Below are 17,359 nucleotides of genomic sequence, written 5' to 3'. Positions count from 1 at the left end.
TTTTTTTGTTAGTATTTCAATAACAATGACCTACTATTCTACTACTAGTCTAAGGAAATATAGGAATACAACTTTTTTAACCGTGGGGAAAATTCGTTCCTTAGAAAGTCCATAAAAAATTGATTTGTTCTCTATTTTGAAACTTAAATACCTACAAAAACAAGTCAAACAGTATCAGTCGGTTTTGCCGACAGATTTATACCCCCAGCCTTGAGTTTTAATTATTAAAATTGTTGATCCTTTATTATGGAGGGTCCGAAGCAGTTGGCCAATATTGACCAATTCATATCTGACCTAAGACTGAAAAAATATTACAACGCGTCAGATTTGGGCTATATCGACTACTTCCTATTATACCCTCCACCATACTATGGAGGGTATATTCACTTTGTCATTCCGTTTGTAACTCATCAAAATAATGATCTTAGACACCACAAAGTATATATATTCTTGATCAGCGTAAAATTCTAAGACGATTTAGCCATGTCCGTCTGTCTGTCTGTCCGTCTGTCTGTCTGTTGTAATCACGCTATCTTTCGAACAAATTTTGCACACATGTATATTTTGCCAGTAGGCAGGTTAAGTTCGTAAATGGGCCATGTAGGTCCACGTTTTCATATAGCCTCCATATAACGGTACCTCCCGATATTCGGTATTTTGATGATTTTAGCGACATTATTTACCGGGATTGTTTCAAATTTCGCATGTGAAGTTCGTAATGGATACTACAGCCTAAGACAGAAAATAATCTGTGTAGGTCCACGTCTTCGTATAGTCCCTATATAACGGAACCCCCCGATATTCGGTATTTTGATGATTTTAGCGACATTATTTACCGGAATCGTTTCAAATTTGGTGCTTGAAGTTCGAAATGGATACTACAGCCTAAGGCAGAAAATTGTCTATGCAAGTCCACGTCTTCGTATAGCCCCCATATAACAGTAGCTACCTATATTCGGTATTTTGAGGATTTTAGCGACATTATTCACCGGAATTGTTTCAAATTTGGTATTTAAAGTTCGTAATAGATGCTGCAGCATAAAACAGAAAATGGGCCATGTAGGTCCACGTCTTCGTATAGCCCCTATATAACGGTACCCCCCGATATTCGGTATTTTGATGATTTTAGCGTCATTATTTAACGGAATCGTTCCAAATTTGGTATTTGAAGTTCGTAATAGATGCTGCAGCATAAAACAGAAAATGGGCCATGTAGGTCCACGTCTTCGTATAGCCCCCATATACCGTACCCCCCCGATATTCGGTATTTTGATGATTTTAGCGACATTATTTACCGGAATCGTTTAAAGTTGGCATTTGAAGTTCGTAACAGATACTGCAGCATAAAACAGAAAATGGGCCATGTAGGTCCACGTCTTCGTATAGCCCCCATATACCGTACCCCCGATATTCGGTATTTTGATGATTTTAGCGACATTATTTACCGGGATTGTTTCAAATTTCGCATGTGAAGTTCGTAATGGATACTTCAGCCCATGCCAGAAAATTGTCTATGCAGGTCCACGTCTTCGTATAGCCCTTATATAACGGTACCCCCTATATTCAGTGTTTTGATGATTTTAGCTACATCATAAACAGATTTTTCTTCAAGTTTCGCATGTAAATATTGTAATAACTTATGACAAAAGTTGCCTATGCAGGTCCAAGTCGTCGTATAGGCTTTCGGTATTTTTAAAATTTTAACAGAATTTTTAACGGATTTTATTAATATTTTTTTTTTTTTGGAAATTGTTAAATTTGTACCAAATGGTGGAGGGTATTAAAAGTTACAGCTTCTTTACTTGTTATAAAAAGTAGATGTTTCCTCTATTTTGAAATTTAAATATATATAACAAGTAAAAAACATTAAGTTCGGCCGGGCCAAACTTTTAATGCCCTCCACCATTGGGTAAAGAAAAGATTTTTTTTCATAAAAGTATCCATACCAAAACGGGAACCTCTATAGAAAATGTTCAAGAATTGTCATCAACCAAATCTTCTAAAATACCAAATTTGAAACAATTTCGTGGGTAAATGTGACTATGATTATCAAAATACCGTACCGGTGGGTATCGTTATATGTGCGCTATGGGAAAACGTGTACCTAAATATTTAATGTTCGGAGCTAGAACCCAACACTAATTTTTGGACAAATCCGTGGAAAAATTTAACAAAAATCAACAAAATACCTAATATCTGGAGGTTATATGGGGGCTATACCAAAACATGGAACTATACTTACAATGTTTCGCCATCGGAACTAGAACCCACTATGACCTACAAATATAAATTTTTAGACAAATCCGTAAAAATGTGCCAAAAATCATTGAAATAACGAATATCGGGAGGAACCGTTATACGGGGGCTATATAAAAACATGGACCAATACATACATTGTTTCGTCACACGAGCTAGAACCTATTAAGACCTACAAGTAAAAATTTTTAGACAAATCCGTAGAAAAATGTGGCAAAAATCATCAAAAAAAAACGAATATCGGAATTTATAGTTATATGGGAACTATACCAAAACGTGGACTGACATATCTCATTTTCAAAACGAACCATCCTAGACACAATACAACTTTTTTCTGCTTTATGGGGTCTACGACGAATATTTAGGGATGTTACAAACGGAATGACAAAGTTAATATACCCTCCTTTCCAAGGTGGTGTCAAATAGTATAAGTCGGGTTTGCCGATAGATGTATACCCTCAGCCAATGTTCGATTATTTTAATATATTTTGACTTCTGTTGTGATTGTTCAAATTGTTGACCCTCAATGGAGTAGATTCGGATGGAATGGACCAATATTGTCCATTTCGTATCGGACCTAAATAAATATGATATATATAAATATTTCGACGTGCCAGATTTGAACTATTTCGACTACTTCATTCGCTTTATATGAGATATGCGATAATTTTGTGATAATTGTGACCCTTTGTGGGTGAGGTACCAGAAGGAGTTAGCAGTTATATATCATATTCACAAGATATCTTGTGTTAGCATGTGTGAAATTTGAAGAGAGTTGGATGCTTATTTCGCTCTTTTGACTATTTTGTTTTTCAAAATCTTGAACCCTATGTGGGGGATGTGTCAGAAGCAATGGCCCGATCTCAACCATCTCCATCTTCATGAAAATATTGCAATGTCCCAAGCCTGAATGGAATCGAATGTTAATTTCGTGTTTTATGAGCTTCATTAAAATTCAAAATTTTCAACCTTTTTGGGGGAGGTACCAGAAAAAGTCCGATCTCTACCATATTTATAAAAGACCTTGTGCTGGTAGAAATGTTGAGATGTGACAAATCTAAATATAATCGAACGTTATTTTCGCGTTTAATGAGCTTCATGGATATTCAAAATTTTGACCCTTTGTGGGGGGAGTACCAGAGGGAGAGCTCCGATCTATACCATCTTCACATCAGATCTTGTGTTAGTTGAAATAATGGGATTTGTGATTTATGAAGAGAACCAGATGCTTATTTCGGATTTTATAATAGTTTTGGTTATTAAAAATGTTGACCCTTTGTGGGGGAGGTACCAGAAGAAATGGTCCGATCTCTACCATCGTTGTTGTAAATATTGTGTTGATGTAAATATTGGGATGTACAAAGTCTGAATAGAATCGGGTGTTAATTTCGTGTTTTATGAGCTTTATGAAGATTCAAAATTTTGATCCTTTGTGGAGACCTTTTGTTAATATAAATAATGGTACGAGTGAAATATGAAGAGACCCGGATGGTCATTTCGGATTTTTTCATCGTTTTGTTTATTCAAAACGTTTACCCTTCAGGGGGAAGGTACCAAAAGGTATGATCCGATCTCTATCATCTTTAGATCTTGTGTTTATGGAAATATTGCAATGGGCCAAGACTGAATGGAATCGGATGTTAATTTCAAGTTTGATGAGATTCATGGATATTCACAATTTTGACACTTTTGGGGGGGGGGGGGGGGGGGGGGGGAGACGTACCAGAAGAAACGGTCCGATCTCTACCGTCTTTATAACAGGTCTTGTGTTGATGAAAATATTGAGATGTACCAAATCTGAATAGAATTGGACGTTATTTTCGCGTTTTATGAGCTTCATGGATACCAGAAGGAGTAGATTGATATATTCCATCTTTACAGCAGATCTTGTGTTAGTAAAAATAATGGGATAAAATATGAAGAGAACCGGAGGCTTATTTCGTATATTATGATCGATTTGGTTATTTAAAACTTTGACCCATTGTGGGGGAGGTACCCGAAGAAATGGTCCGATCTCTACCATCTTTATAACAGATCTTGAGTTGATGGAAATATCGAGATGTACCAAAGTCTGAATGGAATCGGATGTTAATTTCGTGTTTTATGAGCTTCATGAATATTCAAAATTTTGACCCATCTATAGATTTTGTGTTGATGGAAATATTGCAATTTTAATTTCGCGTTTTATGAGCTACAGGAATATTGGATTGACTCCAAATGCCCTGAAACGGATTTGGTCCAAAAAGACCTAGGGTCCAAAACCGTTATTTCGATGAGACACGTTTTGGTCTATCAAATAATAGACAAGATGAATTGTTATTGGGGTGTCAGCAAAAAGAGAGCGATTTAAGAGAGAAATTTAAACAGTTCTCTCACTGACAGTCTGCAAATTCTTGCTAGACAAATTTCTTCTTTCAAATTTTTGCAACACTCCTTCTTTCCCTTCCGGTATCTTAAATTCGGATAAGCATTTTAAAAACGTCTTTATTTTTAATAACAAGCGCACTTTTTTTTATTTCGGCTCATTTTTGATTTCTGCATCTTTATTTCTGTTTAGGCTTTCAACTTTTTGCAGGGATTCCCTCTCTTTAATTTTCAGAATTTTTTTGTACAAGAGAATACAACTACCTACCTCTCCCATAAAAAAGTTTCTGGAGAACTCCCGCAGAAAAAATAACCACACGCACCTAGGGTCGGAATTCACCTTCTGTGTGTCCTAAATAATGAGATCCGGGAGCACTCAGTAGATTCGGCATGAGGTTGTCGAAATTAGTCAAAAATACTAGCGACGATTTGGCTTCGAGGTCTGTGCCAAGACGTTTTCCATTTCTAGTCCGTAACACTTGTGCGTTATTCCCTTAGCAAAGTCTATTCGAAAAACAAATATTTCCAACGAACTGTGTTAATGCTATTAAAACCCATAAAAGAAAAGTTTACAGCAATAATTAGAACCTATAAATTTATTGTGGTGGGACAAACTGAAAGGTTGTTAATGAATTACGTCAACAAAATAAAAAAAGTTTGCTCCATTTTCTTATGGGGCTGTGTCACATTATTTGATTGTGGTCTTCAAAGGGTGTTACCATTGGCTGAAAACATTTCGATAAATGTGCCAACATATAAAAATAATTAATTTCGGATCCCCCAGAATTGAGAAAGTTTTAAATACTGAAAATATCTAATTTCTGTCTGTTGGGTCCCCGAATTGGTCTCAGAAGGCGTTTATGGCTACACTGGCGCCACCACAATGAGGTAAACAAATCATTTTGAAAATAAGCTGCACCCGGTTATAGAAAGCTGCTATAGTCTTCAAAAGTCCCATAAAAATGGCGCTACCATTATAATATATATAATACAATTCTGAAACATGGGGCTATAAGAAAACGTCGACCTACATAGAAAATGTTCTTCCATCGGAGCTTAAAACCATTACGAAAATTGGGACAATTCCATTGAAAAAATATGACTGACAGTTCTAACTCCAGTTTTGCCAAATTTGGAAGTCTTCCACTTGGTAGTGGGGTAGGTTTGGCAGACCAATTAAAGAGGTGCAGAATATTGTGCGGGCCTTTATCACACACCGGACACGTTCTTAAGTTGCAATGGATGGGGGGTTGAACTCCGAGGAGGGCATCAGTATGAATGCTATTCAGGCCAGCCTGATCGGGTATACCCTTCCTCACATTCCTAGATAGAGGAGTTTTATCCACAATATGATTGTTTGGATGACTCTCATGATAGCTCCCAAACAGCTGTTGCAACGAAAGCATATGGTTATGCCGACGTATGGGAAGGACCTTCGCCTCCTCATGTAAATGGTTCACTCTAATCATGAGGTTCACTCTAACAGGGTGTCGCAGTTTTCAGGGTATTCTTCCACTGCGTAGCACTTGTATTCGCAGACCATACTAGGGCGAATAGCTGACCACAGCAAGACCTATCGCTTTATAAGAGGTCAACAAGGACTCCTTGTTCGCGTCCAAGTGCTGCCGGCTATCGCCTTGTGGACCCTGTTTCTACTTTCCATTTTGTCGCAGATAGCTATAGCTTGCGTGGACGACCTGAACATGCTGTCGAATGTGCCCACTAGGATCTTCGGGTACTTCTTGGTCGGAATTAAATTTCCCTCAACCAACAATTTCATCTCCGAAACCATGCAGGAATGTATAGGTGTTCAACCTTACACATATGTCATCAACAGCAGAAACCGACGCCTGGATGGTTCAATCGTCCGCATACGTTATCCCTATGCCGTATGGAGGGCAAGGAATTTCGCAAAGGTATGGGGAACTGCCTTCCACCAAAATGGTGTTTGGACTTTTGGTATCCAACGTTGCAATCTTGGCAAGAGGATAGTTCTGTCCACATTCTCAGAGTGGCGTCGTTGACTTTATAAAACGCCTTTGATAGGTCAAGGGCTACCAAAACTGTTTTATGACACGACTTGTTCTAGTTTATTCCTCGACTGAGATGTGTGGATGTGGCGTGCAATGTTGATGTGGTACTAACCCTCCATAGTATGGTGGAGGATCGGAAACAAGGTACATTAAGACGCATACCCTAGATATAGGGCTTTTTAAGCTACTATCTCTGAAATTAGAAGCTTATATCCGAAATAACCTCCCTAAATTGAATCTAATGTCCGAAATAAGATTATCTCATAATGCTTATCTCTGCCAATCCGAAATCTCTCTGATAAATTTCTGCCTGAGCACTTATCTGATTTAAGGTTCTTATAATACACTATATCTTGTGATGCTTTTCCCGAGATACACATATATCTGATGAGATGCTTTTCTCCGAAATAACGACACGTAAAATGCATACCTTACAGATATCCTGTTGCGATTAGAACTGTGGTGTTAAAAATGTGATTATATTAATACAAATATTTCTCAATTTTGTTCCTCTTTTTAGAAGACCAATCATGATCATTGGTTCAGTGCCAAGCCTATTTTCTCAGAGTAAAGCTTTTATAGGAGCGCCCATCTCCCGGACCTGTTATCCATAGGGCATTTATGACATTTACATTTTAAATAATACCTATTACTTTCTCAGAGAGATACAATTTAGGAGCGCTTATCTCCAGGACCTCTTATCCATGGGGCATTTATGACATTTACATTTTAAATAATAATTATTTTTTTCTCAGATGAGAAACAATTTATTTGTTTTTTTTTTTTTTTTTTCCTTAATTCACCGGTCAACATTTTTCAACAAATGAAACCACGAAAGAAGCACAGAAAAAACATCATATGTTCATGTGTAGGACATTCTAATAGGAATTTCACAAATGTTTTTTTGTTTTATGTAAAAAAAATAAGAAATACTACAGCACAACAAAAACTATTTATGTTGGCGCATTTTACGCTCTTGCCACGTTACAAATTTTGTATTGGCCGATTGTAGCAGACGATTTAAATGCTGTGTCAATGTGCCGCCCAAAGGTGATAATTTTTGTTGGCAACGATCCTAGAAAAGGATAATGAAAATAATATAGAAAAGGACATTATAAATAAGAAAACAGTTTATACCTCAAATGGCTGTAATTTAGCCATTTTAAAACGTTGCAAGGCTTCGTGCATTCTCACGGCCTTGGCCTCTAAATCCTGAGTGGTGGGTGGAAAACAATGCCAGAAATGTTTTAACAATTCGGATAGGGCTAGATAAAGATTTCTTAAATCCTTTTCAAAATCAGGTGGTACAAGCTCTGAAAGTATAACAACAATATGATAATAATACTAAGGCTTTGCGATTGAATGAAGTTTCTCAACTTACGCGAAACAGACTGCTCTTGAAAGCCCCGCATTAAGGCACCACCAGGACTAAGCTCTCCCAAAGCATTTACAGCTGCAGTAGAACTAACTAAAACTTTATGAGGTACTCGTTGATTCCAATTCTCAGTGGAGCATAACAAATGATATTGGATCTCCTCCATTCGCCGAGGATCTTCGTGGGTATCGAAATTGGCACTTGGCATGGGTCCATGTAAGTAGCGTTCCACTTTACAGAGATTTATTTGTTGTGATCTTGCCTTTGCCTCAGCACTGTTGGCTTCTGGCACCAGCAGAGGTTCTCCCAAATCTTCGTAGATAATTTTTTCCGTTATTCTTTGTCTTTTAGCAGGTTTTTCAGGACTTGCGGGCACAGTGCCGCCATTTGTTGAGTTTTCTTTTTGTTTCGTCTTCTCGGCACTGCCATTTTCTGTTTTGTCCTTGTTCTGATTATTTAATGGCCCCGTACCAGCTGCCCCACCCGTCGATGTTACATCTGTACAGGTTTTCAACACCATTATTGAGTGTTGATTGAATCGTTTTATCATATTTTGATGGACAATATTCCCACTATTCACATTGTTACGATCGCCAGATACACTACAAAATCCCTCCTCCAATGGCACATCTTCGAATTGCTTGAGATCTAATAGAGGATCTCCGGCTCCTTGCTGCACAGCAGCTTTTAACGCTTGATCGTCGATTTTACCACATTCGGCAAATATGTCTTTGGTACCGGCAGTTATACGATCACGATGGAAGTAATGCGACTGGAAGAATTTTGTCCAGAATTCAGCTTCACTCATTTTGGCAGGAACGTTTTCTTGATGTTTACGTTTAACGGCGGGATATGTTTTGAATATACAATGGATTATATCATCGGTAAGATTATATTTGAGACCATTACAACCATCTGTTTGGGGTTTTATGTCGGCAAGGAAGGCTCCCGATACACCTGTAAAATAATAAAAAAATTAAAGCTAAAATAAAAGCTTTTAGAGGCGACATTAAAAAATTGAAAAACAGATTTTCAAAAGAAATTCCAATATGGATGGGGCGAACTGTTGAAAGCTCTTATAGACGAGTCCAAAAAGCAGCCTTTATAGACGCTCTCAAGGGAGACTATCGGCGAGAATCTATATAAACGTGTTGTATGGAGTGAGTTTTTATAGGAGAGCTGTAGGGAACAATTATGAACTATGATCCTTCAATTGCGAGTACTCGAAGAAGTCTTTGTAGACGAACTCGACAGGCAGTCTACTATATAAACGAACTATAGGTAGTCCATATAAATTATTTGTTGGTAGCCTATAGTAAATTGTAAGTTGTCTTTACGTGTTTTAGGTATTCTTTATAGACGAGACACCCTACCGAGGTCATATACATGCTTTAGAGGAAGTCTTCATAGACGAGCTTTGTAGGGAGGCTCAGGAGGGAGTCTTTATAGACGAGCTGTGGAGGGATTTTTTTTTTAAATGAGATCTGGAGTGATTCCTTATAGACGAGCTTTGGAGAGAGTCTTTACAGACGAGTTCTGAAGAGAGCCTTTATAGACGAGTTCTGGAAGGAGGCTTTATAGACGAGCTCTGGAGGTAGTGTTAATACACAAGGGTTGAAAGAGGCTTTATAGACGAGCTTTGGGGCTAATCTCTATAGGCAAGACGAGGAAGTCTATACAGACGACAAGAGGAAGTCTATTTAGACGAGGATAGAAAGTAGAGAGTTTTTATAGACAAGTCGTAGGTAGTGTCTCCAGAAGATCTGTAGACTGCTTTCATAGGCCAGTTTTTTAAGTTTTAGTTGGAAATTCTCGTGAGTTTAAAACCAAACATATCCACGGCCTCTGCCTGCTCATGCCATTCTCATCATCGCTTACCTATACTTTGTTTTTTATTGGTCTTCTTTAAGGCATGTTCCTTAGCGTGTGTGTTCCAGAATTCATCACTGGTTAGAACTTGGGTTATCACTAAATCTTTGTACAGCTGAAACAAGTGTGGATTTTCCGATAATATACGATTCTTCTCCTCCAACTCCTTGTCGACTTTTCGCTTGAAATTTGGCAGCAGTTGTTGTAGCAATTCTTTGACTTTATCACGATCGGCCAACATGGCCTGCTGGCCATTACGATTGACAAAATGGAATGTGGATGTATTGCCATCGTGTAGAACAACTTGTAGCTGGACTTTTGGTTTGCCTTCCGGAGAGATTTTTTGTGCTGAAACGGAAGACAATGAAATATGACTTGTACACTGGATGGGATGATATAACATACTTTTAATATCGGCAAATCTATGGGATACGGCAACAGTATCACGATTTTCTGCCATCCAGGCTAGGCGTTCATTCATAACATAGAGTGTTCCATCGCCTTTCTTGTAACGTACCTCACCCATTTGTAGCAAGACATCTTCACTGCTTGTGGTCATTTCCCTGAGAGACTAAGTGGTGTTTTTTATGTTATTTCTATTGACTTTCCTGCTGGGGATTATGGAAAACAATTTAGGTTGGTTTTTATTTTTTAATGTTGCGTATTTTCCGGTAGTTTCTTATATTTTTGTGAAATAGCCCTTGGTTGTGAAGCTTGTGTTGGAAATGACTGTCAATGCTTCTTCTTCTTCTGGCAATTTGCCATTCACCTGGAGTTATCTTCTTCCTCATTGAAGTATGCATACACGCTTGTCACTTTGAATTGATAACAGCTACTACGAAAAGGAAGAAAGGTGGAGAAGTTGGAAAAGTTACTGATAAATTTGAAGAATCAAAACAAAAGTACCATCAAAACAATAAAGGGGTTCCTTAAATCGTGTGCCAACAGGCGTTAGGGTCATGAAAATCTATTTTATAACCAAACTTGTTCCAGCAAGTTCGCATCATCACCCATTTTTATTATTCTTCAGTCTGTTACCAAAATTGGCCAGTTCTCGGTAAGATAACTATCTATCTACACAACAAGTAGTGTCGGCAACACTTTAAATGCTTTGATTTAATATTAAAGGTATCACTTTGCCCAACCGATTGCAAATGCTTCTTCTTATTTCTTACGGTAACATTCGCACATGAATGATAGCACATCACATGCTTGAGACAAAGGTGGGCTCACACAAGACGATATATCAACCGTTCATTCCTGTCGTGGATGCTATTCAAACAAAGCATACTCGTAGGCACAAAATAAAAGACAATCATATTATTTATCTCCTTCCCACAGTAATTAAATAAAATAAATAAAAAATGAAACCTTTTACACAAAGGATATGTATATAAATGTTCATTTTTTTCAATACCCCACAAAAGCTAAACAATCCTGGTTTAGACTGGCGGTAACTTTGATCGTTCTTTTTTGCATTTGCCCTTTCATTTATATAAGGCTAATGTTTTCAGAAATTTTTTCATTGTTGCTTTTTATGTAATTTTGAATTTTTTTGCTATTTCCTTTCCCCTCACCCCTCTAACCAGCAAAAAGGGGGTACATCCCGATAAAATGATGACAAATAAGTTCTGTATAATGGGTAGTCCCCTTAATATAAATCTGCTAGTCAACATGAATTACAGCCTTAACACTCACTCAGTTCGAACAACGCACTGAAGCAGAAAACATCACAATGGCCGGCATTGCTGAAATGGCCCAAATGGCCGCCCTATTGAAATATAAACGATATACTAATCCAAGGGAAAGGGATACCTTTAGTCAAACCAAGAAAAAGGACACACTGGCTTTTTACAACAACAAGGAAAACATGTTTGGCGAAAATAAGCAGTGGGGGTGGCGTAACTTAACTTGGTTCGGAGGATACGAGACCAATAAACGTCTTGGTAAACATGGAAAAAGTTTGTGAAATTCAGTGCAACCAAGGGATAACGTTTTCTACCCTTACATTTGTGGCCTGACGAAACAAAACAATGGCAGAGATAAATAATTATTTTGAAAACAAACAAGCAAAAAATAATTTGTAAATTCAGCAATAACTGTATGTGAATCATTGAGCTGTTGCAATAAATAAAGAAAAGGAGAACGAAACTAAAAAATGTGTTGGAAAGTATCTATTATTAAAAAAATACAATAAAATCACGGTGTAATTAAAGGAAATAAAACAAGTAAAAAAGCAGCTAAGTTCGGCTGAGCTGAACTTTTAATACCCTCCACCCTTCGGAAGTAACTTGAAAAAAAAAAAAAAATACGAAAACTACCACTTAAATGAAACCCGTTATATGGGAGACATACGAAAATGTGAACCTGCACAAAATTTTTTTTGTCCTAGGTCGTAGTACCCATTACGAACTTCAAATACGAAATCTGAAATAATTCCGGTAAATAATGTCGCTAAAATCATGAAAATACCGAATATCGGGAGGTACCGTTATATGGGGGTTATACGTAGATGTGGACCTGCGTACAAAAAAATTTGTCATAGGCTGTAGTACCCATTACGAACTTTAAGTATGACATTTAAAATAATTCCGGTAAATAATGCCGCTAAAATCATGAAAATACCGAATATCGGGAGGTACCTTTATATGGGGGTTATACGAAGATGTGGACTTGCATACAAAAAATTTTGTCATAGGCTGTAGTGCCTCTTTCGAACTTTAAGTATGAAATTTAAAATAATTCCGGTAAATAATGCCGCTAAAATCATGAAAATACCGAATATCGGGAGGTACCGTTATATGGGGGCTACACGAAAACGTGGACCTGCATACAAAAAATTTTGTCATAGGCTGTAGTGACCATAACGAACTTTAAGTATGACATTTGAAATAATTCCGGTAAATAATAGGTGTGTCTGCTAACTTTTCCTGCAGGAATTGTCCAGTAACTTCTTTCTGAGAGAGTAAGGTAGTTTTATTCTCTTTTGCAAGGAAAATGCGAAAAGTAAACAGACGGTATTCCTGCAGAAGCTAGCAACTAATCAGCTGATCAAAACAAACCAATTTGTCCCCCATAAGGAGAATTAAAACAAAGGAAGTAATAACAATTTTACAAGTTTTTTTAAATAAAAATGTTGGAAATAGTCTTTTATTTTCTTATTACATATTAACATTTACGTTTTTCACATTTTGTAAAGTTTTTCTCCAAAAACTATCAGTCTTGCTAATTCCAAAAAAAAAAAAATATTTTCAAATTGAAAGCACAAAAATAAATAAACAAACAATAGAAAACATCTGATTGAATGTCGATAAATGAGAAGAAGAATTTGCAAACTCAGCAAGAATTTGCAAACTTTCACTGAAAGAACTGTCAAAATTTCTCTCTCCAACCGCTCTCTTTTGCAGAACTTTTGGGTTAACAGACGACTTCCAGTAACAATTTGTAACAATTGTTACAAATTTTAGGGTAACCAGACACACCTAATGTCGCTAAAATCATAAAAATACCGAATATCGGGAGGTACCGTTATATGGGGGCTACACGAAAACGTGGACCTGCATACAAAACATTTTGTCACAGGCTGTAGTGACCATAACGAACTTTAAGTATGAAATTTGAAATAATTCCGGTAAATAATGTCGCTAAAATCATGAAAATGCCGAATATCGGAAAGTACCTTTATGTGGGGGCTATACGAAAACGTCTGCCTACTGATCAACTATGCATGTATGCAAAATTTTAGCCTTAAAGATGGCGTGATTACAAAAGACAGACAGACGGACATCGCTAGATCGTCTTAGAATTTTATGCTGATGCAGAATATATATACATGATAGGGTCTATTATGAATATTTCGAGGTGTTACAAGCGGAATGACAAAGCTAATATACCTTCCATAGAATGGTGGAGGGTATAAAAAGAATAATTCAAAATTAATTTTTATTCTACTTTTTGCAAGGATTCAAGCTAGGCAGTTTTTGCTTTAAGAGTACTTTTGTTTTTGCGAAAACCACGTTTCTACAAGAGTGTACATGTACTTTTTTGTGGCACTGTATGTAAAACACATTCCATACGATAATGCCGTTAGTAAGAATTCTAGCCAGTGTTGCCATTATTGAGGAATTTACCCCAAAACGGGGATATTTTTTCAAATTGGGGACGAAAAATTCAAGTTGGGGACTTAAGGATTTAGTGGGGATCTTTTTAATAAATTGCGGAATTTGTGAGGATTTTTTTGCATTAAAAATTCCTACTATCTTACTTATTTCGATATTTACATTTATGTTACATATGTGTAACGCATCAATAAAATACGTTCCCCACTAACCAGACAAAGTTGTTATAATTTATACCAGGTATAAGAAATGGACTTGCTATCTAGTTATCTCTTTCTATACTCTGTGTTTGCCTATAACACATACATATTGCAATTTGGAAAATTTTCAATAATAAAATTTTCAAATAATTCCATTTGCTGCAAAAATGTTGAGCCTACCAAAGAAATGTTAAAACTTTTTAATTATAAGAATTTATATAAACCAAATGAGACTGAAAATGCTTACGATTGGGAATTTGAAGTTTTTATTTTTTTTTATTCCTAGGAATGTATTGCAACTTTGAAAAGTCTAGTCTATGAAAAGTTTCATTCCGTTTGTAACACCTCGAAATATACATTTTAGACCCCACAAAGGGTCTAAAATGATCAGCATAAAATTCTATATATAGCGATGTCCGTCCCTCTATCCGTCTGTGGAAATCAGAACTTTCGGCATTGAAAATGGTCCACGTTTTGGTATAGCCCCCACATAGTAGTACCACCCGATAATCGGCATTTTGGTGATTTTAGCGATATTATTCACCGATTTTTTTAAGTTTCGTATTTGAATATTATAATGGCATATGACAAAAGTTACCTATGCAGATCCATGTCATCGTAAAGACCCTAATGTAACAGCTACATTCGGTATTTTTAAGATTTTAACAGAATTTTCAACGTATTTTATTGTTTTTAAGAATTGCCAAATTCATTCCAAATGGTGGAGGGTATTCAAAGTTTGGCCCAGCCGAACTTACAGTTTTTTTACTTGTTTTAAATAAATTTACTCTATTCGTTTTTGGTTAAATGCTTGGGGATTTTTTTTTTTTTTGAGGAAATTGAATCAAATTTGGGGAAAACGTTTTTTGATTTTGGGGACGAGAGACACAAAAATACTGGCAACACTGATTCCAGCGGCAATTGGCAAACTCTCAATAATACAACCATAGACAAATGAAGATATAGACAACGAAATGCTCTCACCGTTTAAATCAGCATGTTGACTATGCAAAACATGATGAGAGCCACCTGGATAAAAATACAAGACTAACTTTTCGTTGTCTATATCTTAATTTATCTATGATACAACTCTCATAATTGCTCTCTTCACTCACTCTCATTGAATGAATAAAATAGCGACATTTTTCCTCGTTTACTTCCCATGTTTCTTCCTACACTCGGGCTTGAAAGCTTACGTTGTCGGTCGATTTCGGACTCGTCTGACGGCCTAGGCCATCGCTGTGTAAATGTAAGTAGAAATTGTATACAGGCTTTGGATGGGTCGCACCTACATTGTCATTGGTCTCAGATGGAAGATGTATGTGCTAAAAAATCCGCTGGGTTTATTTATTTGTCACATTTTAAATGAGCCCGTCACCCTTAAATGCGCCCTCCTATTATAAATCGATTCAGTTCGATCATCCAGGCAGTGAAATGCTTGGTAATCTAAACAGTTTGCTGGTAATAAAATAAAAATAAACATATTTTGTATGTATGTATAAGGCGCGGATATTTCCCTATTTTAAGCTACTATTAATGATAAAAAAAAAAGATTGAATACATTTGTCGATTTTTTCCATTGTAAATACACAATAGGAATATATGTATGTGTATCGGTGTTGCCATTTTAAAAACAAGAGGCATATGCGACGTTTCGGTTAGAATTTTCCAGAAAAAAAAGTTATTCGTGATGGAATTCAAGCGTGATTGTATGATTTCTTTATATTTTCCTGGAAAACCATAAGTGGCTATTGTTAGAGCACTCCAGCATTTAAATGTGAATAAATCGTTTGTGTCTCGTACCATCGCTCGTTACCGTGAAGCTGGTAGCGTAGCCCGACGTCAAGGAAATGGACGGAAGAAAATTGCAACATCAGCAGGAATAGTTCGAAAAGTAAAGAAGCAGTGAACAAATCTAAACTTATTCTAAAATTTAATGCTATTTCCGACTTTTTTTGCTTTCTTTCAATAAAATTTAAAAAAAAAGTTAAAATTATGACATTTGACTTTGTTGCAGTTTTTTATCTCACCCTGTAGGTTGTGTGATATTGGCCTTAGAAATTGAATAGATTTAAAATCACTAGTCTAAATGAGCTATTAGAGTGTAAAATCGAAATCAGTTTAGGTCTTTGTATAAGTGTAGTGCCTTATGATGCGACTTAGACAAACTGACTGGGTCCAAGTTATGGATTCCTCCTTTGTTCATTTCATTGTTTTTATGAATTAGAAAAAAAACAAAAATCAAAAATTAAAACGAACATAAGGGTGTTCAATTACTTTGACTGGTTCTCAATTGCACTTCACCGGAGACGTACGTAGTACATAAGACGTACGTTGGAAGAATAATTTTCAGTCTTTAAACGACCAGCGATCGGCGACGGTGTGTACGAAAAATTCTATACGGATATGGAGGAAGACGCTTTCAGCGAATCGAGCGATGTGTCACAGCAACAGCCACAAAAGAATACCATGGCTGCATGCAGAGTACGTTTCTCGGGGCAACAACATTCAGAAGCGGTCGAAGAATTCCTCAATGGCGTGCAAACCTTTAAAACATTGGAAAAAATCACCGATGAAGATGCCCTAAAGGGTGTGTCCTTACTTTTCACCGATACCGCATCTCTGTGGTGGCAAGGTATACGCAAAGAGGTTACCACTTGGCAGGATTGCCTTGAGGTTCTCAAAGAACATTTCGCACCGCGAAAACCACCACATCAAATCTACAAGGATATATTTTCCGATGCACAGGATAATAATACGGGACTGAATTTATTTATTATACGGAAACGTGCCTTATTTGCCCAACTGCCCGAAGGTCGTCACGCCGAAAATGTACAAATCGATATGATTTATTGTCTAATCCATTATAAATATCGCCAGCATATGCGACGCGGAGATATATCATCATTTCAGGATCTATTGCAAAAAGGACGTGAAATTGAGGAAATGCTTGCTGAGGCGGGTTCTGTGGCATCGGGAGGTTGGGGAGAAAAGTTAAAGCCAAAGCGTTGCAGTTTTTGTAATTACCGTGGTCACACAGCCGAAGATTGTCGACGTCGTCAACAGAAACGGGGAGGAGGATTGCTGGGAGATCAACAGAATCTGACAGGTAAAGATAAAACATTACGAAGTGAGGAGATTTAA

The 17,359-nt window shown here is 36.9% G+C and overlaps 2 protein-coding genes across 2 annotated transcripts; one reads left to right on the top strand and one right to left on the bottom strand.

Moving 5' to 3' along the window:
- Nucleotides 1–7,514: 7,514 nt before the first annotated feature.
- On the bottom strand, nucleotides 7,515–10,619 carry LOC101890639 (general transcription factor IIH subunit 1). The gene is made up of 5 exons (XM_020034706.2): nucleotides 10,303–10,619; nucleotides 9,907–10,245; nucleotides 8,035–8,985; nucleotides 7,791–7,966; nucleotides 7,515–7,728 (listed from the first exon to the last, which is right to left on the bottom strand). Exons 1-5 carry the CDS (start codon nucleotides 10,454–10,456, stop codon nucleotides 7,603–7,605), a joined length of 1,746 nt encoding a protein of 581 aa, XP_019890265.1. The 5' UTR covers nucleotides 10,457–10,619; the 3' UTR covers nucleotides 7,515–7,602.
- A 6,002-nt stretch (nucleotides 10,620–16,621) lies between these two features.
- On the top strand, nucleotides 16,622–17,359 carry LOC101890472 (activity-regulated cytoskeleton associated protein 2). Its single transcript, XM_005177653.1, has one exon. It carries the CDS (start codon nucleotides 16,622–16,624, stop codon nucleotides 17,357–17,359), a length of 738 nt encoding a protein of 245 aa, XP_005177710.1.

This window comes from Musca domestica, unplaced genomic scaffold, assembly GCF_030504385.1.
Source record: "Musca domestica strain aabys unplaced genomic scaffold, Musca_domestica.polishedcontigs.V.1.1 8, whole genome shotgun sequence".
NCBI lineage: Eukaryota > Metazoa > Arthropoda > Insecta > Diptera > Muscidae > Musca > Musca domestica.
Note: the sequence above shows the minus strand (reverse complement) of the source record. Positions and strands in the feature narration are given on the sequence as shown.

Coding starts and splice junctions, on each gene's coding strand:
- LOC101890639 (XM_020034706.2), bottom strand. CDS start 10,456: ATGACCACAAGCAGTGAAGATGTCTTGCTACAAATGGGTGAGGTACGT. Junction 7,967..8,034: donor TCAAGAGCAGTCTGTTTCGC/GTAAGTTGAGAA, acceptor TTATACTTTCAG/AGCTTGTACCACCTGATTTT. Junction 7,729..7,790: donor CTAAATTACAGCCATTTGAG/GTATAAACTGTT, acceptor ATCCTTTTCTAG/GATCGTTGCCAACAAAAATT.
- LOC101890472 (XM_005177653.1), top strand. CDS start 16,622: ATGGAGGAAGACGCTTTCAGCGAATCGAGCGATGTGTCACAGCAACAG.